Source organism: Tamandua tetradactyla, chromosome 26 (assembly GCF_023851605.1).
Source record: "Tamandua tetradactyla isolate mTamTet1 chromosome 26, mTamTet1.pri, whole genome shotgun sequence".
In the NCBI taxonomy this organism is placed as follows: Eukaryota; Metazoa; Chordata; class Mammalia; order Pilosa; family Myrmecophagidae; genus Tamandua; species Tamandua tetradactyla.
In genome coordinates this window covers 17208187-17235643 of record NC_135352.1, presented here as the reverse complement: position 1 = coordinate 17235643, position 27457 = coordinate 17208187, and the positions used below count along the sequence as shown (strand labels likewise).

Here is a 27457-nt window from a genome sequence, read left to right as displayed (position 1 = left end):
CATACAAACTCTACTAAATTTAGTTGTCTCATGACTATCTTGTCATATATGATGTCATTTCAAATCTTGCATGTAGCAATTCAAATAAAAAATAGATTAGAGGATGTCTATAAAAGTTTTTTTCCCTGTCTTTCTGTGTAGTTATTGAAAGTATTTTGAGGGATGACCTGCAAAAGGGTAAAATGCTGACTTTGAATAAAAATATCTTTATTAAATATATACATGAATTATATAATTCTTATATATCTTATATATCATTTATATACTATATAGATATATCTTATATGTATCTTTTATATGTTATATCTACTTATCTACATCATAAACCTCATGCTAGTCAACATAATTGGTACCAAATCCTGTCATGATTGTACAGACTGCCATCGCATTCAAGAATGTATCCCTTGTTTGACACACACACATACACACGCACACACACACCAATGCAAAACACAATCTGATCTTTATCCTATTTTAGATACATAAAATAGGTTTTATTTTAATTTAGCTCAAAATTGCAGAATATTCATAGGTAGCAGTGTTCTGAGAAAGATGGCCCAGAGAATGGATAGCATTTCAGCCTAAGTTTTCACAAGTTTTAACATGGTACTAAAACACATTCAAGTGCCAAAATTAGAAGTCTCAACAAAGATTGGATGATCAATGTTCATTAAAAAAAGGAGAGGCAAAGTAGATTGCCCAGGCACTTATGTACTTCTTTTAGCACAGGCTTTAGCATTACTGACATAATAAGTTGAAAAATATGAACATTCCTTATTCTTGCTAGATTTTGTATGAGGAATAAGAAGGCATCATCCTTCATCTCCTTCAAACATCTGAAAAAAAGTAGAGAGCACATCTTAGTCACAGAATTTAAAGTTTAGAGTTCTACAAGCAGTATTCTGATCTGCATGCCATCCTCAAACTGGATACACAGACATTTAACACTATAGAACAATTTTATGATTCTAAAGTGATCACTTCTCTCATGATTTACAGCACTCTGACATTGGTTGTAAGAAGTATTTGGTATGGAGAAATTCTTGAGCTTCAGTTTCTGAGTACAACCATAGTTTGTGTGAGGTGTTATGCAATTATGTGTGGCTTCTCGAAGACAAAGTTTTGGAAGGAGCCTAGATGCCCCTAGGAAAATGTATAAAACAAATATCAATTTTCATTTGAAGGACCTTCATATGTGTCCTAATAAGCATTCCTTTCTCCTTCCTATCCTCTAAAAGTTTATAAGCTCTCAATCAAATCAGAAGTTCTCCTGAAAATCCTGGTACTGACTCTCTGCCGACTTACTTCCTAAGGAGTTAAAGAGTTCTCTTATCCATGAAAACACCAATTATTTATTTAAGAAAGACTTCCAGGAAACTGATTATCAAAAAGCTTGAACAGTGCTGGGAAAATTCCCCAGGCCCACTAATGGCAGAACTGGAAATATTAGACACCGAAGCTGAAGGCGGCTTCTTCATGTTGTTGTGAGTCAAGTCATCTGAATGTTTCTCCAGTACAGACCCTCCTTCCTTCCTTAACCTTGTCCAATCCCATCTTCCTACTACTGCCATAGGACAAACCAACAAAATAGCGTGCCATAGTTAACAGGATCCTAACTTTCTCTCCTCTACAAAGAACAAAGTTTTCTGCTAAGGCAGCAACCTAATGTTTTACTATAAAATGTGCTAGTGTTGGAATTAATTTAGTGTTTCAATTCTCTCCAAATGATTGTTCTCATTTCATCTTAAAAGGACATATCTACGGGTGGGCCAAGATGGCTCAGCAAGCAGAGTTCTCGCCTGCCATGCCGGAGACCCAGGTTCGATTCCTGGGGCTTGCCCCTGCAAAAAATAAAAATAAAAAAAATAATAATTTATTTAAAAAGGGCATATCCAAAGTGTATTATTTCCTAAGGTACACAAAATGTATTTCATTCAGGGACTTACTACTCATCAGATAGGCTTCCAGAGGATATGTGCGTATGTACATACAATGAGTGCACATATAAAGTAAACTTCTTAATGCCTTATGTTTCCTGGATTGTTTTTTGTGTGATATATTTACAAATTAAAATGCCAATGAGCTAACATGCAACAGTCACAGGTTTCACACAAGGTTTAATTGAAGACATTTTATTTAGGTTGATTTAATATTTGTTAGTCTACAGGGTAAAAAACACCTGCTCAATTTAACCATTTTCTTTAAGATACTGAAATGCAATGCATCACAGATAGTTTTGGGCACTTGTATTAATGATACATATTTCCCTATTTGGAAGCTTTCTCTTCTTGATCATCTAAACATGTACTCTAGGAATTACCAGCATATCTTTCACGAAGATTTCTTTAACTCAGTAAGAATCTACATGGTTCAATTGAAGTCAATGTTTAATGACTGTAAAATGTCTTTGACAACCTCAAGATTAAGATAATTTTTGACGATTATTGGATATTCAGCTCTAGTTTATTTAAAATGCCAAAAGTAGCCAGAGGACCCGGGTTCAATTCCCAGTGCCTGCCCATCTAAATAAATAAATAAATAAATAAATAAAATGCCAAAAGTAAGAATTTTGATGATTTTCGCTTTGTTCAAAATTTCTATCACAAAAATAACCTTTGGGATACTGAAAGATATATGTTATTTGTTTACAAACTGTCATTTCCATTTTGTAAAGATCTTATATTCACCTGTGTTGACAAGTATTTAATATACTTCCATGAAAATAAACACACTTTTAATAAAACACTCTGGAGAATTGTCATCTGACAGAGAGAACACTACTCTCTTTCAAAAAGAACATTCTTGTGATTTTTATTGGCAAAAACTAACTTTCAAAGACCAGATGCGCCTTTGATTTGGAAAGAGGGTCAGGGAACATCTCCGTAATTTCTTTCTTAGCCATCTTAATGTTTACAGCTGTGGCAAAACAGTAATGATTATAATTTCAGAAATGATATTTAGTCATTCCCTTCAGATTATCTAGAGGTCTCAGAGAAAAACGATCCAGTTATGGGTATTCAATTCAGACTATTCCAATTTTACACTACAAATAAAAATGTCCAAATAGAAAAATACAAAAACTCACAGTAAAATAGGAGTCAAAGATTGAGAGTCCGCTGTGGAAGCTGGAAGCGGCTTTCACAATCTACAAAACTAATGGAAAGGGATGGTGAAATAACTTATATATGCTTTATATGAAATTTAAAAATAAAGTAACAGGGGTGCAAGGGTAGTTCAGTGGTAGAATTCTCACCTGCCATGTGGGAGACCCAGGTTCGATTTCCGGCCCATGCACTTCCCAAACAAACAAGGAAACAAACAAACAAAAAATTTAACAAATGGTGCTGCAATAAGGGGATACTCACATGGATAAATAATGAAATGTAACCCCTGCCATACAGCATACAAAAAAATAATAATAATAACAAAATAATGTAAAAGCAAACTGAAATTAGATCATTATTCCTAACTTGCTTGAAAAACTTACTTTAAAGGTGATCAGAATACTGATTTGAAAAGACAGCAATATGAAATGTAAAGACAGACACTTAGCTTAGGAGGAAAGGAAATATAAAATGCTGAATTAGAATAAGGATTGTAGGCGCTAAGGGGAAGAATTGTCAAGTGAAAAATTAAAGAATTGATGCAAAACACAGACTCGAGAAATTCTCTCAGAATAGAGAGAGAATTTGAAAAAAATGTGAGGAAAGAGGGTAGTGACACAACCTAGGAATTAAGATTGTTCTTAAAAAACAGATCAAAACAATGCCATTGAAGCAACAATCAGAAAATAAAACAAAACAAAGCTTCTCTAAACTGTATAAGACCTGGATGGACCAAATTTGACAGGCTTTCCATTGTTTCAGATAAAATCAATAAAAGAGACCTACTGTTGAGATGGTTATGAACGTGTTTTGCTTATTTGTGTAAATTGGTTTTATATCTGGGATTCTTGTCTATTTTTTATTCAAGTTTTGTTATTATCCTGTTGTTGAGGATCTTTGCATGAGTATTTTCCCTCCCTTTCTTGACTTATGCTTTGTAACACTATTCCACTTTGAATCTTGTGTTCTGGTATGGATGTGGACATGTTCTCTGCCCATACCCCACAGCCAGAATCTCCAGGATGTGCAGAACTGGTTTCCTGAGGTTTTGCAGTATCACTTCTGAGGATGACTCACCACAATATATCTTCTTTCTTAAAGTATGTTTTCAAATCAGGTTGTTTCCATAGTAGCCCACTTAAACGTACAAATTCTGCATTGGTCAGGAGATGTTCCCTTATGCTATTATAATAAAATAACCCTTAAGCTCAGTTGTTTAAAACAATCTAATTCATTTCTCATTCAAGGCGTGTGTCTATTGTTCTGGTGTCTGCTTATCTGGGTTCAGGCTATTGGCTGACAGGGCATCTACCATCTAGAACTGGCAGGTTGTTAAGTCCAAGTTGGTAAATAGTGTACCAGAGTTTAGAACTTCCTCCCAGAAAAGACACACATCATATCCACGCAACATTTTATGGACCAACACAAATCAGATGGTCACACCCAGCTTAAGGGAAGCAAGGAATTTCAATCCTATCGTGTGCCCAGAAGAAGTGGAAATATTTGATGCACAAAACTGATGGCTACCACATGCTCCCAGCTGAATTGAAGCAGTTAAGTTCTCTGATGCTCCTAAAATTTGTGTGCTGATAAAAGAACTAAGGGATCCAGGCATTTGGTAATAGGGATGCCAGATCCTCTCTCCAAAACACCTCCTCTTGGCCTGCTGCTAACAAAATAGATGATGGATGTTATTAAAAATCACATTCAACTGGAACACAGATTGGGTGGGTGAGGTGGGGAAAACTGAAGTACAGGTTCAGAAGATATTTGAACCGCCTTCCCAACCCAGACCATGGAATCTTGTTCACACTCTGAAGCTAAATTCTTTAAACTGAGATAAAATAGAAATAGCACCCAGACTTGGAAATACTTAGGGAAAAAAGGAGGTGGGTGGTGGAAATGGTGAGGGTGTGATCCTGTTCAAGAGCATGACTCAATACAATTTCTGGGATTAATTTATCAGCAACAGATTCACATGGAATAGTTGGGATGCTAATGTGGCCAAACCTGGTTATCAGAGATTAATCATGGCTTAACCACTAAAACCCCATAGACTCATGAAACACTCCTAAAGAAGCCATTGTCCGGCCAATGGTGCCTTCTGTTGATCACTGATCCCACTCAGGATAGGGGCAGGGCTCAGGATACCGAATGAGGAAAACCCTCCAGTGGGAGGAAGGCTGGGCAGACAGATCAGTTTATACACTAATACACTCGATAATTACAATAAATGTCTCCTCAGTTACCAAAATACATTCCAGAGGGATTAAAAACAGAGAGAGAATGCATAAAAATCCTAGAGGAAATACATTAGCTTTTTTTTTGACCCCGTGGGGAGGCACCGGGAATCGAACCCAGGTCTCCAGCATGGCAGGTGAGAACTCTGCCCGCTGAGCCACTGTGGCCCAGCCTAGATTTTGAATGGACAAAGACAGTCAAAGTGAAAATAAGTAAAGATTATATTAGTACATTAAATGATCTATAGGTTTGGCCAAAAAAAAAATGGGAAAGATAACAAAAACATAAATGAAACAAACAAAAGACAAATGGCAGGAGTGGGGATTCTAGCAATATAACAAAGAGTCTATGTCATTGATGATTAAGTTAAAAAATATTCCAATAGAAAAAATAGAAGAGGTGTCAGAATATATGAATAAATTAATTCTAAAAGACATTCAAAACTCAATAAATATAAGACCTTCTATTCCATGTAGCTACTCTTTTCATTCTACGTGTTGGTTTCCCTTGGTCTATTTGAATTCTAGATGTTGGATTGCCCAAAAGCTCTATCACTGGCCTTTTTCTGTATTAACAGTCCCTCCCTAGAAGCCCACACTCAATTCCAAGGCTTTAATTCCTAATGATCAATGAATTCCTACTTCATATCTCTCTATCCAAACTCCAGATAGTTATACCCACCTACTGATCTTAAATCTCCACGAGACTATCCAAAAGATACACTAAACAAAGTCAAAACCAAACACTGTTTTTTTTTCCTACTCTCACTAAGCCTCCCTTAGTTTTCTCCATATCACTGAATGCCACCACCCTCCACCCCAAGTTGTCCAGGTCAAAATCATCTATCAGTCACCTTGAATTAACTTTTTCTCAAATATAATTCCAATATAACTGTAAATTCTATAGTTCTACTTCCAAAATGTGTCCCAGATCTATGAACTTTTCTCTAATTTTGCTGTTACCAAGTCCAAGCCACGTCCAAGTTGCTTAGAGATCTAAGCATCTCTAGTTTAGATTTCACCAAGAACCTCCTAATGGCTCTCCCTTCTTGAACTAAAACAATGAAGTGATCATTTTAAAAGCAAATATCCAATTATTTCACTTCCCTTTTTAATATCTTCCTGGAATTCCAATCACATTTTTATTAAAAGCCCTACTCTTTATTGTGACTTACAAAACTCCCATGCTATGACACCTTACTTTTTCTCCTAAATTCTCATTCATCCATCATGTTCCAAACACTCTGACCTTTGGATCTTTTGAAGATAGCAATTTTATTTTTGCCTGTGGGGGAGGGGTGTTAATATTTATTAAAAGCATTGAAAAGTATAAAACATTTTGATTTGGTAATTCCTGTTCTGGAATTATTTGCTTTGGTAAAAAGAATAACCATATTTGTATTTATATGTAAGTATTGAATGCAACATTTTCATTATATTGGTAGATTGAAAACAAACTATTCCATAGATGGTGCAGGAATAAATTACAGCAGACTGAAAGAAAAGAATAAACATATTTGTATTTATATGTAAATATTGAATGCAGCATTTTCATTATATTGGTAGATTGAAAACAAACTATTCCATAGATGGTGCAGGAATAAATTATAGTAGACTGAAAGAATAGAACAGTGTGGTGAAGTTTTCTAAGATTAATGCAATATTGGATGAAAGAAAACAAATATAAACTGCAAGTCACCAGATACTGCACTTTGCTGCAAATCATAGAAAACAGTCTGGCCATTTTAATGACAAAAAGTGAACACTAAATAATATTTTGAAGTGCACAGATTCTTGGAAGTCCAGAAAGCAAAATTCTGAAAGTAAGCAGTCAAAATCACTGTCCAGCCACACCGCGAGGACTTACTAGTGAAAACAACACTGCCATCTCCACTTGGCACCTGGACACCCACCATTGCCATGTTCAGAGTACTAGCTGCTTCCACAGCCATGCTTATCTCACTATTGATAACTGCCCATGTGGCCACATCCTCAAGCTGCTCATTTCTGAATTGAGATCTCCTGCTGGGATTCTGCCCGGTGGAGCCTAAGCAGCATGGCTGTAATATAGCTGAAAAGGAGTTGGAAGATTTGAGTTTTCTAGCGTCTATCTTGGAAAGTCAGGGCTTATAATGAGGGAAGTTATTAGAATGTAGGAAAGATATTCAAAGATTTTGAAAGGCCACAAATGAAAGGATTGATACAGTAAAGAAAAATATATTCATAGGAAAAGACTGAGAAGAAAATTAAAAACACAAAAAAAGCTATGTGTGTGTGTGTTTCTGTGTGTGTAATCTTAATTTCATAAGTGTTAGGTTTTTTTCTCCCAAATTTTAAGTTCTGAATAAATTTTTAATATACTACATATGCATTGTTGAAATTTTGCAAAGTACATGGATATAACAAAAAGGAAACTAAAGTTAATCCATTAAGCTCAAATTGACACAACTAATATTTTTTGTATATTTGCTTGTCTTATTCTTAAAAAAAACTATGTTTACACATATATTTGCAGAATTTAGATTGCAGTATATGTAGGTCTTCTATTCTTATTTTAGCATATTTCCCTTTTATCATTTATACTTAATTTGATACTCTTTAAAGTTGAAAAGTATTTACACAATATCTGATAGAAAAAGATGAGCAATACCGGTGGTATCCTAGAAACTCCTGAAATCTATAAGAACTGGGCAGTGGTTGAACAGAACATGCCACAAAAATAAGAAACCTGCAAATAAATAATCAAGCTGAAAAAATCCTCTAACTCACTAAAATAAAAAAAGTACAAATTAAAAATGGTTCTCCATAATCTGACAGCTGGGCTTCTAATGGATTACGCAGAGCAAAATCAACTCAACACAAGCCAATGCTCCCCTGAATGTCACTCTCATAGGTCACATGCCACCCAACAAAGTGGCTATCTCAAAGCTGTCAAAAAGGTTTACTAAAATTTTCCCAGGAGGAATGGAGAATCACTTCCCCTGATTGTTGTAAGAATGAATTTCATTCCTCTGGTTCTTCCCAAACATTCTTAGAAAGATTTGGTTCATATGATCATTTTTGGTTTTTGTTTTCTAGTTAGCATATTCTGTAATTATATGAAATACAAAAATCTCTTATCTATTCTAACTTTAAAGATATATGCATAAGCAGGTCCCGATTAAGAAAGGTTAAATTCTATAAATTGACAACAGCCTGTTGTTTAGAGAGAGGAGGAATAGTCTAATGAAGTATATAGATCATGTGGTTAAAAGACAAAGAAAAACTTGGCAAGAATTGGCTTTGGTATTTAACTTCTCACTGTGCACTAGCAACCCATAATTGTTATCAGATTCTGTTATTTGCTGTGTGGACATGATCCAGAACTGTGAAAAATATCTTCTCTTAAAAGAATGTGAGGGCAATCGGACTCTATTTGTCATCAGTTGACTGCCCTGGAATAATCTAGTTTGTTAAGCAAGCGTCTCTCCCCCCGCCCCCCCCCCACCTCTCTCTTATCCCAGAACTAGATGCCTATTCACAAAACAAAAGAAATTCCCCAAATCTAGAGAAGGGTAGTAGCCATGACCTCTCCTAGTCCCTAAACTTCTCCTAGTCTAACAAAAACCACTTAACCATGAATCCCAAATCTATGTCTTTAGCCCTTGTGAAAACAGCTGCTAAGATAGTCAAGTAGCCATAATTTTTGAATCGTCTTATATTTAGCCAAAAGTTCAAAGCCAATGGTACCAAAATCTTCATTTGAACTTTTGTTTAATGTTTCTTTCTGTCATTTTTATGGACTGTACTTTAATTTTACTGCTTCATTATCCAGTCATGAATACTGGATTTTAAATCTGGTGTACCCCAGGCTATATATATTTTTTGTTCTATTGGAATGAATTTATATTTAACCGTCTTACATTGGATGAACACGACTATTGTAATTTTCTGCTGCCTTCAACATTTTAATCTTTTTCCTGATCTCTTTCCCTGGCTCTCAGCTACAGTGGAATGAACATATCCATCTAGACATCCTACACAAAACTCAAAATAATGATTTCTTTCTCATTCTGCGAAACTTCTCTCTTTCCTGGATTCTCCCTCAGGAAATCAACCCAAATAATAGACCATGATAGACAGCCTGCTTGATGTCACTTTCTCTCTTTTAAGCAATTGGTCACCAAGTTTTGTCCATTTTATTAACCTTAGTTTCTTTCCATTTTTCTTCTATTTTCTCTACCATTGGGCTAGGATGACAAATCCTGGTAAGCCATACATCATGCTTGTAATTGGCAGAAATTGGATTTGAATCAAAGATTATATGACACTTAAAACCTGAACTCTTAAACCCTATTGGAAACTGAAGTGTGACCTATAAAGGTCATGGATATAGTCTACACAGAGTGGCAATGATGTTATTAAATCAATGTTTTATAAAAGTCACTTGGAATTATTTTATAGGATGTATTGGGATAAGTGCATACTACAGGGAAGAATGAGGAAATTAGAGCAGTGAAGGCATGAGATAAGAAGGATTTAGCTAGAATATTTTCATGGAGGAAAGTTAAGGAAAAGGATGAATCTGAATGTAAATTACTAAAGAAAACTTAAAGAATTGGCTAGCATGTGATTTTTAGTCGCCTAAATGGTATTCTATCTAAATATCAACATATAATAAAAGATTTAGTTTTTACTTTCTCGGAAAGTAGAGCTTAGTGAATTGTAGTCAACAACGTTGCCCAGTTTCAGATGTCAATTAAATTCACCATCACCTAATGAGAGGGAACTCTGTGCTGTTCAAAAATTTAGTTTGAAAAATATACCAATGCTTTGGATTCTATAAGGTTCTTCAAAGAAAAAGAGAATTATGCAGTTCTCTTCCACATTTATCATTTTCTTCAGTAGAGGTTTGTTTGGAAAATGTCTGTGATATACAAAAACAAAGTTCCAGATGGAGGAGGTGAAAATAGACATATGGAAAATAGACATATATCCAGCTGTTTTTAATCTTTCTTTCTTTTTTTTTTGGCTGTGGTTAATATGAAAGCACACCCTTTAAAAAATAAAAATTGTCACATTCTTCAAATATGAGAAGTTCTTATGGTAGCTACTCACAAACTTTTGTCTCTTCTGGTAAAACTTGCATCTTGTGCACCTGTGTGCTTGTATGCACTTGTGAGTGTGCAGGTGTGTGTGCATTATATAAAAAGTTTCCCTGAGGAGAGCTTTTTCTATAAATGAAATAGTTACCTGCATGTATTCCCAACCACCTACATAAAATCCTAAGGTTAAAAAATGCCTCCAGGTATTATTATACTGAAGTAGCTAAAATAGGTGGATCTTATTTTGCTCTGGTAGTTTTCTGGTAATTTAGATTGTTCAAATATATGTAAGGAACACTTGTTATGCAATGCTTTCTTAACAAGTCTTATTGGAACACTATCTACAAGCACTTCAAACTCAATATATCCCTCAAAGTGATAGAACTGGTCTATATCTTAACTGATCAATGTCAATAACTTGATTGCAATATTGTATTCTAATTTTTGGAATGTAATCATTGGAGGAAGATAGATAAAGGGTTCATGGGATTATTATTTCTATATTTTTCTTAGAATGTATGTTGTGGTAGTTAGATGCAGTTGACAACTTGGCCAGGTGAAGGCACTTAGTTCTGTAGCTGTGGACATGAGCCAATGGTACGTGAACCTCATCTGTTGCTGATTACATCTGCAGTCGGCTAGGAGGCGTGCCTGCTGCAATGAATGATGTTTGACTTAATTGTCTGGTGCTTAAATGAGAGAGCGCAATGTAGCACAGCCCAAGCAGCTCAGCATACCTCATCTCAGAGCTCGCAGCTCAGCCCAGGCCTTTGGAGATACAGAAAGGAATGACCCCAGGGAAAGTTGTTGGAACCCAGAGGCCTAGAGAGAAGGCCAGAAGAGACCATCCTGTGCCTTCCCACATAAGAAAGAACCTCAGTTGAAAATTAGCTGCCTTTCCTCTGAAGCCAATCATCTCTGGCTTTTAGCAAACTGGCATTTTAGCATTCTGGCAGCTACCAAACTGGAACACATGAATCTGCAATTATCTCAATATTAAAAAATTAATTTATAAAACCTCAGTCTATCCAGAACTAAATTATTATATTCTCCCCCAAGAGAACAATCTTCTTTTATCTTAATATCTGCTAATGAGACCAGCGTGTATCTAATGGAAACATAAGAGTCATCTTTTACTCTTCACTTCTCCCAACCATACCCCTGTTCAGTCAGCCAGTCCTCTTGATTTACTTTCTATTCCAGAAACCATCTATATCTTCCTCTCTTCTATTAGCCTACTGCTGATGCCATTTTCAGAGCCTTATTCTCTCTTTCCTTGATTACCAAATAGCCTCCAAATTGACATTCACATCTTACTACCCTGTGCCAGTTTGAAACTATTATGTTCCCCAGAAAAGCCAAGTTTTAATCCTGGTCCGTTCTTAGGGGAGCAGTCGTCTCTTTTAATCCTGATTCAATATTGTAGGGCAGAAAGTTCTGATTAGACTTTCCCAGAGATGTGGCACACCTGATTTTGGGTGTGGCCTTTTGGTTAGATGGAGATGTGACTCTACCCATTCAAGGTGGGGTTTGATTCGTTTACTATAGCCCTTTAAGAGGGGAAATATTTTGGAGAAACCTCAGATGCGATGCTTGGAGATCAGCTGCTCCAGGGCTGACAGAGACACGAATACTTGGAGACGTTTGGAGTGCCGACAGAGGGAGCAGTTGCCTAGACATGGGCAAAACCCAGCAGTCATCACCGTGTGCCTTCTCATGAGACACTAAGCAAGCCAAAATACAGAGCTGTGTCCTGGAGGAGCTTAAGTGAAGGCCCCCAGATGATCAGAGAGGAAATCACTAGCATCAGAAGCTGGGAGCAACAGAACTGGGAACAAGGACCATCAGGGGCTAGTCACATGCCTTCCCAGTTTATAGAGGTGTTCCAGATGGCATCAGCCTTTCTTAAGTGAAGATAACCTCTTGGTGGTGCCTTAATTTGGACATTTTCATGGCCTTAGAATTGTAAACTTGCAACTTCATAAGTTCCCTTTAGAAAAGCCATTCCATTTCTGGTATATTGTGTTCTGGCAGCTTTAACAAACTACCATAGATTTTGGTACCAGAGAAGTGGGGTGCTGCTGCAGTTTGCAAATACCAAACATGTTGGAATGGCTTTTTAAATGGATAAGGGGAAGATTCTGGATGAGTTGCAAGGATGTTGATAGAGAAGGCCTAGAACGCTTTTAAGAGACTGTTGGTAGAAATGTGGATTCTAAAGATACTTCTGACAAGGCTTTAGACAGAAAATGAGGAATGTGTCATTGCAAACTAGAAAGAATCATTCTTTGTGGATGGAAGGCAGAATTAGAGAGTGATGAATTGGGATACTTAGCGGAAGAAATTTCCAAATCAAATGTGGAAAATGCAGTCTGGCTGCTCCTTGCAGCTTATAGTAAAATGTGAGATGAAAGAGATAAGTTGAGAATGGAACTCTTGAGTATAAAGAAAACAGAAATCGATGGTCTGGAAAATGCTGCTGTGCTTCCAGAAAGTAAGACCCCAATGAAAAGGGCCCCATGTGAGGATTTAACCAAAAGTGGAACCAGTCAGCTATTTCAAAAAAAGCCATGATTGGATATTAGAGTTATCCAGAAAGGATCTGTGGAAAGTTCTATTATCTGATGGTTATGATCGCTACATACTACATAGAAAAACTATCTGAGTATTGTGGGATCTGTATAAACAGAACCACTGCCAGGCTGGATTAAAAGGGACAAATTGAAGGAAAAATGACTTCAGAGGCAGAAGTATGAAAGCTAAGGTCTGAAGCCAAGAAACTTCAGGCCTGGAGATCAGACCCACCCATGCACTTGGAAAGGGTGAGTTTGCCCCAGAGGCAGACAGCAGGTCTTCCACTTCTATGCTCAGCAAGAATTTTGCTGCCCCAGGTCTCAGAGAGGGTGCAGAGCATCAGCTGGAGACTGGGGGGAGGCTGGCTGCGACCCCATTGTTCTGGAGGGCTTGAGCATGTGCCCTGGAAGTGACAGAGATTACAGGTGCTGCCCTGAAACTTAGAGAGGATAGGGCCAAGAGAAAAGTGGTCCCTCCAATGCACCCCAGTGTTGCAACTCACCCCAACACTTGGAGAGAGAGCAAGGTTGCTACAGGTTTTCGGAACTGTTTGGGCCCAGTGACCCCTGTTTACCTTTTGATTTCTCCCTATGGCAATGGAAACATGTATCCTATGACTAGCCCACTTTTATATATTGGCAGCAGATAACTTGTTCTGAGTTTCACAGGTCCAGTCAGAGTAGATTTTTTTCGCCTTTTAGACAAACCATGCTTGTAACTAACTTTGATGAAATTTTGTACTGGTTTTGACTTTGCATGGTATTTGTATTGTTATACCCTAAAACAGTGGTTTTAAACCCAACTGTATTTTACAGTCACTTAGGAAGCTTTTTTCCCCTAGGATCTCTACCCCCAGTCCAAGTAAATCAGAATATTTACAAGTGGGGCCTGGGTCTGATATTTTTTTAGAGTTTCCCAGATAACTGTAATGTGGCACCATGGTTGCGAATCACTATTTTGAATGTCTGTCCTCAACTAAGATTCTAAAATGATTTAACTTAAATGAAATGCTGGGCATTTCATGCTCTGCTTTACCCTTCCCCTCTTACAAATTACAAAATAAAATTTGAGCACCATATAATGGTCACCCTATAGTTTATCTTTTGCCCAATTCTGCATTATTATTTCTTCATTCTTTATATTCCAGGAATACATTCTTTAAGACTTTACTCAGATATCATCTTCTCTTGGATAAATTCCCTTGCACATGCCAAGATCTCAGACTATACTAACAATATCTTTATCACTGTACTGACCACATTATAGCATAAATATTTAGTACATTTTTCTGTTCTGATAAGAACCTCAGTTCCTTGAAGGCAGTGCCATGATTTATTCATTATATTCTTGTGTTTAGAAAATAGTAAGTCCTCAAAAATATCTTCTTGAATGAATAACTGAATAACTTTAGAGTACTGCATTAGTTTAGTTCCTTTTAAGAAACAGAGACTAAAATGGGATTAGAGATGCAAGAGATTTATTGGAAGAAGGGGAGCAGAGGGGAGTGAGAGCCTTCAGACTATAACGCAGTTTGAAATCTATGGAAAGAGTAAGGGAAGGAAGGAGGACTGGGAAAGAAGAGGCGGAGTCTGTGCTCAGTTCCAATAAACTTTTGGCCAGGCCAGTGAGGAGACTTTGAGCTACGGTTGTCCTTTGGAAGAGACCCACATCTCACCTGACTGGGCCTGCCTTTGTGCCCAGCTAAGCTATATGCAGTCATGGGTTGAGATCAGCCCACAGGAAGTGTGGAGTACGTGTGAACACAGTGATGGATGGCAGGGACGGCAACTGGGGGCTTCAGTCAATTTTGCTCCCTACAGCAGATTGGATGGCACAATTTCCTGGCCTCTGTGGGTATATACAATATGTACATACTGAAATGAAGTTAGCTTGTTTATTTTGTTTCTTTTTTCTTCACTTGATAGATAAAACCAACCAAATACTAAAAAAAAAAGAAAAAAAAAAAGCCTTAATTCAGTGTTTAAAAGCATTCCTACTGAATTTAGTCTTAGTGTTCTAGTTTGCTAGCTGCTGGAATGCAACATACCAGAGACGGATTGGCTTTTAATAAAAGGGGATTTATTTTGTTAGTTATTCAGAGGAAAGGCAGCTAACTTTCCACTGAGGTTCTTTCTTAGGTGGAAGGCACAGGATGGTCTCTGCTGGTCTTCTCTCCAGGCCCCTGGGTTCCAACAACTTTCCCCAGGGTGACTTCTTTCTGCATCCCCAAAGGCCTGGGCTGAGCTGCAAGTGCTGAGATGAGGAATGCCAAACTGCTTAGGCTGTGCTGCGTTGCGCTCTCTCATTTAAGCACCAGCCAATTAAGTCAAATGTCACTTATTGCAGCAGACACGCCTCCTAGACGACTGCAGATGTAATTAGCAACAGATGAGGTTCACATACCATTGGCTTATGTCCGCAGCAACAAAATTAGCTATGCTCACCCGGCCAAGTTGACAGCTGAATCTAACTAACACATTTATAAATTAAGTATACTTTCTTTAAGTTGATAACATGATTAATTATCATAAGCTTTTCTTATTATTTGATCGGCTTACAATTATTGGTAGAATCCATCCCTGTGCATCTGCAACTACTGCAATTCTGTCCTCAGGGGTTCTTGCATGCATAAAGAAAAAGTCTACCTACTTACAGGCTAGATTTTCATTATACATGCTATTTCGCCATATATTTTTCATGTTTTGTTTTGTTTTGTTTTTGTCTCAAATTATAACAACCACTAAGGAATTCATACTGGGTCCTGGCCTCAAGGATATTCTACTGTGGTAGAAAAAAATTAAAAAGATAAATTTGAAAACCAAACAAATAAGATGATATTGGGTTATTCAAAAGGAAATCATGGGCCATGTGATGGTGGCTCAGTGGCAGAATTCTCACCTGCCACACCAGAAACCCGGGTTTGAGTCCCAGTACCTCCCCATGCAAAAAAAAAAACAAAACATGAAATCACCACGGTCATATGGTGGGAAGTTACTGGTAAGGGGAGGCATTAATTTATGTAGGATATTCCAGAAGGTCTCTGAATTGTTGGTATTTGGGATTAGATTTGAATAATTAGGAGAAGCCAGAGATCGGCAATTAAATATATCATGAAGATGGGGAGAAACACTCTGTGACTTTGTGTGGTGGGGGGTGGATGGGGGGACCAGGCCAGGAACACGGTGAAAAACGAGAAGAGGTGAGGAAGAAAGAGAGAGAGAGGGAGACAAATGAGAGGGACTGTCCGGCTACCACCTGGCTTGTGCTCAAGCCTCGGCCCTCACCTGGTCTCCACCTGGTCCAACACCTCAGGAGTGCCAGGGTTGCCTCTCCTCCTCCATGGACCCCCAGGCAGAGAAAGAGTTTCCAGTTCTAATGCAGTGGTGCCCAGAGAATTCTATACTACTGGCCTCAGGTGAGGGAAGAATTCAGGAATTTAACAATGAAAGATATCTGTACACAGAGGCTCAGGCTGACTTGCATTAAGACTAAGAAATTGTATGAAGTTATGAAGATGAGGAGTGAGAAGTTCCTGTGCGCTTTGCTAAGTTAGCCTCCCATATTTTATCCCAGAATCTAAACAGGATGACAAGTGTCAGATTCTACAGAGGAATGACTACTATGGCAGTTATGTAATTTGATCAGGTTACTTGTCTCAATATGACCAATAGTATGAAATGAAAATATTAAATATCTCATTTATGGCATTTTCTTGAAGAGCATGTTGCAGAAATATTTGTTGTTTTTGTTTTGTTTTGTTTCACCTTGTTGTATTTTTGTCTCACTGTCACTTCAGTTTAGGAGACTATCTCTCCAAGGGTGTACATGGCCATATCCTGAGTCTTGGAACAACTACTGCCCTCAGGTTTTGCCATCTTGTTCCACTTTCAGCTTATTACATGAATCCATGTCACTTCTTTTACAAGTGGTCCACTCCCCTTGCCCTAGAGCTCTATGCATTCACTTCAAAAGTTATAGAAAAATTATTTCATTTAAGAGATGAATTTGTTCTCCATGGAGAGTGGATAATTTTCCCCATACTTTTTCTCCCAGGGAGTCCATGAGACTTCAGAACTTTGTGCATTTTTCCTCTCCCATTGATCATTTTCCCTGTTTGTCCCCTCTGCTCCTCCTGTCACATACACACACACACATACACACACACACACGCACACAAAACACATAATCCCATTCATTTTTTATTTTTTAAATGCATTAAAAAATGTGCTAGGTGCCTTCAAAGTATAACAACTACAAAAGACTTCTTTTAGATAGGAAGACAAAGATGAAAACAAAGAAGAGAATGAAAAAAAAGAAGAGAGAGAAGTAAGCAGAGATCAAATCTGTAGAAGCCTTTGGGCCATAGTAGAGTTTGGATTTTATTCTATGGGTAGGCATTGAATAGCTTTGGCCCAATGATCTGATTCACATCTCTGAAAGATTATCCTTCCTCCATTATGAACACTGGATTATATGTGATGAATGGAAGCAGCAAAACGAGTTAGACATGTAATGCAATCATTTAAGCATGGATAGGGTGGGTGACAGTGGATATGAAGACAAGTGAATGGACTGGATTATATAAATGCTGTAAGAAGAAATTCAGGGTTTAGCTGCACGTTTGGATGTGGACTATCAGAAAAGGAAAAACAGCGCAGCTGCTACCAAGATTTTGGTCTTGAGTAAATGGATGGATGGTAGTGCCATTTACTGAAATTAGGAGGGCTGACACAGAAACAGGTTTGAGAGAAATATCAAGAATTCTGTTTGGAACAGGCTAACTTTGAAATGCCTATTTAGAAACAAGTAGTCCATTTTCCCCCTAAATATCTTATATATACAGAGTTGAAGTTCACTAACACTGACCAAAAGGAAACTTAAGGAGAAAAGATGTGATTAGCAGAGAGAACTCCTGGGCTAGAACCAGCGATCATGGGTGAAGAAATTTGACTCTGACAAAACGAGATCCTTTTGGTACACGTTGTAAATCACTTCAAACCACTGCTAGATTAGTAAATACTTTGTAATAAAGAGTCTGACTCCATTTTTGGTATTTGCTGACAGCTTTCAGGTCTACCTCTTTCTCTTCTGCCCCACACCTGGGTAAACTGATAAGAAAGTCCAGATGCTCCCTCTTTGGTGCTAGTGGGAAATTCAAGCCATGCAAGACTTGGTCTGTGGGCAGGAATTCTCACCCTAGCTTCACACCTTAATCACCATAATAGCTAAACGAATCTCCTTTCTCTATTCTCTCTCTCAGGCCATTTTTGGAGGCTGTCCTGCTCTTCCCAGAGTCTCATTATGTAATACATCAGTTTTGACATCCAAACTAAATATTGTGGGGTGCAGAGAGGATCCATCTTGCTTCTGCAGAATGATAAGTGACACAACAAGTAGCGTTCTAGTCAGTGACCACCTCCTCTGGGGATCTGAATTCTCTTACTTTGGTTTGCTAATTGGCGCTGCTGCCTGCTGACTAGCATGCTATTTGACCTGTGTTGGTACCTGCTGGCAAGCTTGTGCTTTAAATTGGGCTGCATTTGCTGAGTCCTGCAAAACTTCTGTTAAAAATTTAACCAGCCTAATCAGAAGTTTTGATAGGCATATGGACAGTATGGCTGTCCTTAAAATGGCCTTATGTCTTACATCTCCGCACAGACCTAACCATGTATCTCATATTGAATCATGTGTCTTAATTCCAGCAGAAGTCATGGCTGAGGCTAGCTGCAAGAAAATAACTCTTACCTTGCGACATTGGCTGTGTGTCTCACCCAGGCATTGGTCCTGTCGTAGAATGCTCAGTGGAAACAGTGAAGTTCTGTGCAATATACAGGCCCATCGGGTGGTGGTTCATGTGGAGCAATTACCATGCAACATGCTGAGGTGCACAATTCTGAAAGCAATCAACTCCCTAGGATGCTACAAAATGCCTTTGCCATTCTGGCTGCCTATGCCATCCTGTCCTTAACTAATACTGGTGTGCTGGTTTGAAAGGATGTATGTCCCCTAGAAAAGCCATGTTTTAATCTAAATCCCATTTTGTAAAGGCAGAGTAATCCCTATTCAATATTGTATGTTTGAAACTGTAATCAGATCATCTCCCTGGAGATGTGATTTAATCAAGAGTTGTTGTTAAGCTGGATTAGGTGACATGTCTCTACTCATCTGGGTGGGTCTTGATAAGTTTCTGGAGTCCTATAAAAGAGGAAACATTTTGGAGAATGACAGAGATTCAGAGAGAGCAAAGCAGAACGACATAACCATGTGAAGTAGAGTCCACCAGCCAGTGAACTTTGGAAGCAGCAAAACGAGTCGGACATGTAATGCAATCATTTAAGCCTGGATAGGGTGGGTGACAGTGGATATGAAGACAAGTGAAGGAAACACCTCTCAGGGAGCTTGATGAAACTAGAAGCCAGGAGAGAAAGCTAGCAGATGATGCCGTGTTCACCATGTGCCCTTCCAGCTGAGAGAGAAGCCCTGTGTTCGCTGTGTGCCTTCTCACTTGAGAGAGAAACCCTGAACTTCATTGGCCTTCTTGAACAAAGGAATCTTTACCTCGATGGATGACTTTGATTGGACATTTCCACAGACTTGTTTTAATTGGGACATTTTCTCAGCCTTAGAACTATAAACTAGCAACTTATTGAATACCATTTTTTAAAGCCATTCGTTTCTAGTATATTGCATTCTGGCAGCTAGCAAACTAGAACAACTTGGCCCAAATTACAGTTACACCTGGGAACCCCACAAAATTTAAACAAGTTACCCTTATAATCTTAGGGGAAGTACTGACTATAAAAAAAGAACAAAGAGATATGTCTCACCTTAACATTGGAACAATTTTCGTGCCTAAATCCCTCATAGTCATAGAATCAATTGCCTTAATAACATCTTATAATGGATATGGATGCTCTGTTCCCATGAGCAATAAACTGAAATTGAATTAAGCCTTTGGCACCTTTAAAAATAGGCTTGGGGCCACGGTGGTTCAGCAGGCAAGAATGCTTGCCTGCCATGTCAGAGGACCTGGGTTCGATTCCTGGTGCCCGCCCATGTTAAAAAAAAAAAAAATAGGCTTGACAAATTGGAACCCTGTGGACCTCATCTCCCCCATATTAAAATAGTAAATATAGTCTAATGTAAAATCAAGGATAGAAGTCTATCCTACCAGACCATTTTAGAGAAGGAGGGACTATTTTTATTCCTTCTCTATTTAATAGCCCAATTTGGCCTGTCTTTAAATGTAGATCAAAAGAATGGGGCCTCATGGAAGATTACAGCAACCACAATACTGTGGTGCCACTCATTAAGAATCCCAAACACAATATTATTGAAATTACTACAAGTCCATCCAGTGAAGAACTAGTAAATATTTTGCAGTCATTGGTTTTGTCAAAATATGTTCGGTTCAATGCCCATTTCGATATCCTCTAAGCCACAGTTTGACTTCACTTTGAGGGAACACAATACACTTTACCTGGCTATACACTGCATCACCACTGCATACATCTTTTCAGGCAAAACCATAACAATGATAAAATGTTTCCAGGATCTCAGATATGACATCACACTGATGATATTTTCCTCTGAGGAAATTCATTTGACATACTCTTTCAGGACATACAGATACTCACAAAGAGCTCACAAGAAGGGGTGGACATTACCGAATACATAGTGCAAGGCCTTATCATCTTGGCTAAATTCCTGAAAATTATTTGGCACATGGAGGGCCTCTGCATCCCTGAAACTGTCAAGAAACGGAAACTGACACCCTCAGCACCCACAATATTAAAACAAGTCCAATATTTCTTGGGATCTGAAGGAATCCAATTCCTCATTTACGTATGCTACTGAAGCCCATTTATGCCATTACTCACAAACTGGCCCACCTTGGATGGGACTTCTACAGCAAAAGCCTTCAGAATCTGTACAAACTTCAATTCACAGGAACCCCCTACAGTAAAGCTGTGAAAGAGAGTCCATCACTGTAGAGGTTTTAGCAATCTACTCTCATGCCTCCTAGAGTTTCTGAATGACCCATAATAGACATAAATGGCCCATGGATTTCTGGTTCATGAAGCTGCTTTCCTCAATCTCACACCATAAGCCCTTAGAGTGCAATTGCCGGCTACATCCTGGGCTCTCAACACTGATTTGATTGCTACTGTCAGGAAATATCATGGACTTAAATCATCAATAAGTTGATTGCATTTATGGCTGATTACATCTACAATCAATTGAGGAGACTGCTTTCAACAATGCGAGATAAAAGAAGTGATTTCAGGAGTCAGAAGGGAAAATTTCCATCTTTGCTTCAGGTAGCCAGCTTCTCATTGTAAGCCTTCATCAGAATTCCCAGCTTGTGGCCTGCCCTATGGTATTTAGACTTGCCTGTCCCCACATAACCATCCCCAGTCATGTGAGCTAATTCCTACAAAAAAAATCTCATAAAATTCACGTATATACGTAAATATATGTAGCTACACATAGACAGATAATCTTCTGTAGGTTCTATTTCCCTAGAGACCATAACTGACACACCCATTTCACTTCTCAAAATACACAATACTGGGCTCTTGAACAAGGTATTTCACTTCCCTTACTAGTCTCAGGCTACAGTCCTCATAAAGTGCCATAATGGCTTACTTAAATTAAAATTCAGTTAAGTGAAGGACAGCACATTTCAATGATCAGTTGAACATCAGGGTGAATTGGATAAAGAGACTGACTCTATTTTTGATGTTTGACTGCTGATGACTTTCAAACTCCACCCTTTTGCCCCACTAATGGGCTACCTGATAAAAAAGCCGGGACACCAAACTCCTTTTATGCTGGCAAGAAATTCAAACCATGCAAGCCTGGGCTCACACGCAGAAATCCTCAAGACAACCCCACCTCACAATCACAATAATGGCCAAGGCAGTTTCCTGTTCCTCACTCCCAAGTCATTTTCAGACCTGGTTAGGAGCCTGCCCTGAAATCCCCAGAACGCTTCATTATATGAGTAATACACTTTTCCATACCCTCTTGGCATGTATGTGGTGTCATCAGTCTCAACATCCGCAGCAAATTTGTGGGTGGAATGACCACAACATACTTTCTCTCAAACCTCAACTAGTACCTCACCAAACAGTGAGCTCATCAAAACGAAACCTTTTGACTATTTGAGCCACTCTGACAGAATTTTAAGTGCAATTCTCAGTGCAGTTTGGGGCTGCTGCAAATTGAAAATGTTCTTAATTCCGTATCATCCACTGAGAACAGAAGTTTTACTATCATTTCCTATTTCTTGGATTACTTATTTTTGAATGTATTTTTTATCTGTCAATCCCAGATTGAACTGGGGAAAGTTCACAACCACACAGAGCCACATTCTCTACTTTTTTGTGACTTGTTTAGCTATGGTGTTGCAGAAGCAGCCATTACTATATTAGGCTTCATCATGAAATAAACTAACATGTTTAAAACTGGAGGTATTTAGAGCTGGGTATCCCAAACATTCCTAAACAGTCCTGAGACTGGAATTTAAATGACTCACATGTCCAGAACTGAACTTTCTTTTCTCTCGTTCTGGCGTATCATTTAACTTCTGTTAATTAGTGTAATGTTTGTTAAACGCATAGATTTGTTTCTGGGTATAGATTTCTGGGTATAGGATTCTGTTTGAATTGATAGAAATCTAGATAGCAAAACAAACTAAATAAATGTGTATTTGTGTAATTGTGTATTTCAGTCATATAAGTTACATATCTGAGTAATCATGTACTAAGTTGCCAAGTACAATTTTTGGGCATTGGGGAAATAAGTGATTTCTTTGCATCTGATCTGAAAGACTTCCCATTCTCGCTGTGCTAGAATCCTCTAGCTGTAAAGAGTTTATAGAAAGGACATTAATTATTTTCTTAATTTTTCAGAGTCCAAAACAGTCTTCTTTCAAAGTTTGGGCATCAATAATTTTGAGCCCCTTTCAAAATTGCAGAAAGTCATCATTTATTTTTTAAATTCACAATTCAAATAAATTTATTTCACCTGCAAGTGTGGATTGCAGAGAAATACCTTTTAAAATCAATTCATAAAAGTGAATACTATAGTAATTAGCTGCATACTTCCTGGAAAGACGAATTTTCAAAATCTTTTCCCTAATTTACCACTGAAAAAAGGAATGTATACACAAGTGAAAGGGGAACCCAACCCATAGAGAGAGAGAGGGAAAATAAAATAAGGCAACTACAAAAAGTAAAACACTGACAGAAAACAATGTGCCACCACATTATTCTCTTTTCAGGATGCAAAAAGACACATTAAATCTCATTGTTTGGAAGCACTAGTTTTCATCCATGAAATTTTGCTGAGCAGCATCACGTGTGTGGTACTTTGTTAAACTCTGTGCATATGATGTAAGAGTCTCTACCCGGAAGTAGCTCACAACTGAGTAAGCTACAAAGCATATTAACAAGCCAGTGTTAAAATATGAATTTGTATTAATATCATAGAAGCATAGTTACTGCAGCCTATAATTCTTATTAGAGTGTGTTTAAAGGTAATGGGATGGTACAAGTAAAGGGAGGTTTTAGGCTGGATAGGTTGTAGCTTCAAAGGACAGTAAAGAGAATTTGAGCCAAACAAACGTCTACTTGCAAATTCCATAATGGCACAAAACAAAAGAGTGCTCAAGGCGTTGCAAGTCCTCTAGCATGGCCTGAATATGGGGGGAATAAAAGGTGACTCTAAGATTTCTATCTTGGTTGACTAAAGGGATGAAGCATTACCTTTAATGGGGAAATTCTAAATGGAAAAGGATTCAGAATTTTGATTATGTAAAATATAGTATATTGAGATACCAAAGATATAGTGTAATAATGTGGATCTTCAAACAAAAAGTTATTATGAAAATGGTAATCTGTTTTCCATTTGGAAATGATTTACCGAGAGAGAATATGCTAACTTCACAGGTAGAAAGAATATCTTTATACATAAATGAGGGTCTTAACAAGCGTAAAGTTAGAATATGATAGAAAGACTATTTTGTGCAGGTTTTTGCAAATAAATCTGTTGCTGACTGAGACAGTTTAGGTGTTAGACATGTAGAAAACTGGCCTCTAAGTCATGATACTACTTCTAGGATTTTATAATTTATAGAGAAAATAAACAGTAAATGAGTCTTGGAATGTCTTCTAAAATTTTCCCCAATAAATGCATTCTCAAAATATTATATTTTTCAGAGGATAATACTGTTTCATCAGAATGGAAATTAGGACATAAGAAGTTTCATAATATCTTCATTGCCAAAATAGCTTTTAGGTCATTTCTCCAAGCATTCATTCCTCAACCCTACATCTACACCAGCTTCTCTTCTCTCTTTTCCCTAATTTACCACTGAAAATAGGAATGTATACAAAGTTTAGCCAGAGCTAAAATTCTCAAGGAGTAGTCTCTGTTCATATTCTTTATGTCCTTACCTTACATTTATTCCTTAATCTACTTTGCTAACTGCCCAATTTCTATAAGTGAAACGGCTCTTGCTGTGGTCAACAGTATAAAAGACATGACTAAATCATCTTACCTGACGTCTCAGTTGTCTTGACAACCCATCCTTCTTAAAAGTCTCTTTTCTTGGCCTCTATGTATATAGTATATATATCCCGGTTTCCTTTATCCTGCTGTGATCATTTCTTCTCATCCTCCTTTGCTGGCTTGTTCTCTATCAGGCATTAACTGTCGGAATTCCACAGGAGTTGGCCCTCGCTCTGTTACTTTCTCATTCTACTCTCTTCTAGATAAACTCACTACATCTATGGGTTCAACGTTCAAATACATGCCAATGATTTCCCTACTCTCCCCCTTTATTTCAAACCTCTGAGACCTTCTTCTAGACTATAAGCACAAATAACTAAATATTTCCTCAACCTCTCAATGTGGATGTCCCAAATATGCTTTGAACTGACCATATGCAAATAATCACACACTTGCTCATTCCCATCAAACATGGCTCTCTTCCAGTGCACCTATCTTAATGAAATGAATTATTTATCTAGGTGCACATCAGAAACCTAGCAGCATTCTTGACATTTACCTTTAATTAAATCCCCATATCTACTTAATTTCCAGAACTGTCAGTTATTATTTCTTAAATATCTCCTACACCTCTGTTCTTCTTTCCATTGTACTGTCAACACTCTATTCCAAATTACCAACATCTCTCTCCCGGATAGTTGTAAAAGCTTTGTAACTATTTCAGCTGCAAAGCTGCCCTTTATAACCAGAAAAATGTATTGGATAAAAAATTCTCAGTCCTCAAATCTTTAAAAAAAAAAAAAAAAGCAGAGTAAAATCTAAGTTTGCTTTCCAAAATACCCGTAGAAATTATAGTAATTATTCAAATACACAATATAGATACAATATGGATCCACATTACACATTGTCATTAATAAACCCCACCTCTTGTTTGGTTTTAGCAAATGGCTTGAAAAGCTGCACATAAAAAGGTTAATGACAAGCATTATTTCATTCCAGCTGCATCTGACTTTTCTAAACTAGAGTATCTGATTTGACTTTTCTCATTCAGTCTTTTCCAGATTAGTCTGGGATCATCTGAAAGCCTGGGAAGGCCCTTGTGTGCTTCTCCAATATAAGTGAGAAAATCTTTGGTATGAAGATGTTCATCTATCTTTTCCTGGAGTAGAAATGACTCCAACAAAGTCTTCTTTCGTTTCAGGAAGGCAGACTGGGCTAGTTCTGCTCTTTTTCTGTTACAGTTGGGACACTGAGAAGAAATGTGTTGCTTAGCTGCTACCACTTGTTTTGGTGTGGTCCTCATGTTTTTCAAATAAATTCTGTTCAAAAGTTCATTAGGAATGGTACAGTCCAATACATCTGTCTTTGAATCCTCTGCATCTAAGAGAAGCGGCGGCTTTTTATGTTTGCTGCTTTTTGTCTTCTTAGAGTTCACTCTGCGACGGATCAGGTTTATCTTAACGGAGCAAAAAGACTGCAGAGCATTCATTTCTTCATCTGATACATGAATGATTTCTGTTTGAGTTTTAGTGTCCGGTTGGTACAGTCGAGAGTTAGTCTCTTTGCCTTTGAGGCAGTTGATCCATCTTCTACTCAACTTGTTTTCATTATTTTTGAAGTCTGAAAGCTCAGATGGTTTGTCTTGATGTTTCGAGCTTGTAGTTTGCTTTTCATTCTCAAGTTTGTTTCCGGGAGCACGGAGCCAGGGCTGTTGACCTCTAGAGCTGCTGAATGAACCGGACCTCTCTACCTGATCAGTAATAGACTTGTAGGTCTCATCATCATCAGAATAGTTTGCCATAGCGTTGCTGTCCATTTGGGCCAATTCCACTTGCTCTTGTTTTCTGTTTTCTTTTTTTTTTACTTCCGGGGCTTCTGAGCAGATGGTCAGTACTCTGCATCAGACTCCAATGTGGAGTCTCCTCATTTGCTTTGCCCTGCTCGAGAGTGGCTCAGGAACGAATTAGTGCAGCGCGCCTGAGGCCCGAGGCCGGGTTTCAACAGCTCAAGGCTCATTTTCCGGGAGACGCCGTCCCCGTTGCTACGGCAACGAGGTGCACGCATGCGCAGTGAAGTGTCGCAGGGCTACCCCACCCCCACACACCCAGCGCTGACTCATCCGGTCTGTCACCCCTGGGTTGAGGGTCCGCCCTCTTCCGCCCTCCCTCTTCGCTTCCTTAGTTATATTTCTAAGTGCAAAATCTGCAAAATGGCATGCTGTTGCTCTTCCGAGACGGGAGGCAAACTCCAGTACCCCAGGCGGCCGGACAGGTGATATTCCTGTGCGGCGTCAACAAGGATGTGTGGGAACCGAGACAAATTGGAGAGTGTATGCCCCGCCTAAATGCATCCAAATTAAAATTAAAAAAAAAAAAAAATCCTGGCCCAAAAGCACCAATAATATGTCTGCAGGTCATAGAGTCGGGAGGCCACCTGTTTGTAAGTCAAGTCTTAGGTTAAAAATAGAAGCACCGGGCGGGCCCGGGTAGCTCAGCTGCAGAATTTTCGCCTGCCATGCTGGAGACCCGGCTCGATTCCCGGTGCCTGCCATGCAAAATAATAATAATAATAATAATAATAATAATAATAATAATAATAATAATAATAAAAAAATAGAAATATTGAAACCAGCGGATGGGGTGATTCCTGCGCGGCAGGGCGCCTACTTGTGTGCCCAATCTCTTTCTTGCACACGTTTCTGTGCCCTAGCATTCTGATGACGATCATGCATCAGAATGCTACAGAGGGTCTTCCCATCTCAGGGCTTTTTACTCGCGATTTTCACTGACTTACTCGTCCACACCCCACCTCACCCGTAGATTCATTACTCCTTCAAGCCGACTTTCCTCAGGTAGGCTGAGTACTACCTGCTAAAGGAACTGCAGCCTTTTTGATTCCTGAACTCCCAATTTAGGCTGGTACCCAGGATATGCCCTTT

General features: G+C 38.3%; 1 protein-coding gene across 6 annotated transcripts; it reads right to left on the bottom strand.

Annotated features, from left to right (window-relative positions):
* Positions 1-458: 458 nt before the first annotated feature.
* C26H8orf48 (chromosome 26 C8orf48 homolog) lies at positions 459-26555 on the bottom strand. 6 transcript variants are annotated; one of them, XM_077144676.1, is made up of 4 exons: positions 25444-26555; positions 24569-24720; positions 18748-22870; positions 459-836 (listed from the first exon to the last, which is right to left on the bottom strand). In XM_077144676.1, exon 1 carries the CDS (start codon positions 26333-26335, stop codon positions 25505-25507), a length of 831 nt encoding a protein of 276 aa, XP_077000791.1. In that variant the 5' UTR covers positions 26336-26555; the 3' UTR covers positions 459-836; positions 18748-22870; positions 24569-24720; positions 25444-25504. The 6 variants fall into 6 exon arrangements, with proteins under 6 accessions (XP_077000791.1, XP_077000786.1, XP_077000788.1 ...); XM_077144671.1 differs by having other exon boundaries at positions 24569-26555; XM_077144673.1 differs by lacking the exon at positions 18748-22870 and adding an exon at positions 3086-3153 and having other exon boundaries at positions 24569-26555.
* Positions 26556-27457: the final 902 nt, after the last annotated feature.

What these genes read in the sequence shown, in the direction of transcription:
- C26H8orf48 (XM_077144671.1), bottom strand. Translation starts at nt 26,335, where the DNA reads ATGGACAGCAACGCTATGGCAAACTATTCTGATGATGATGAGACCTAC.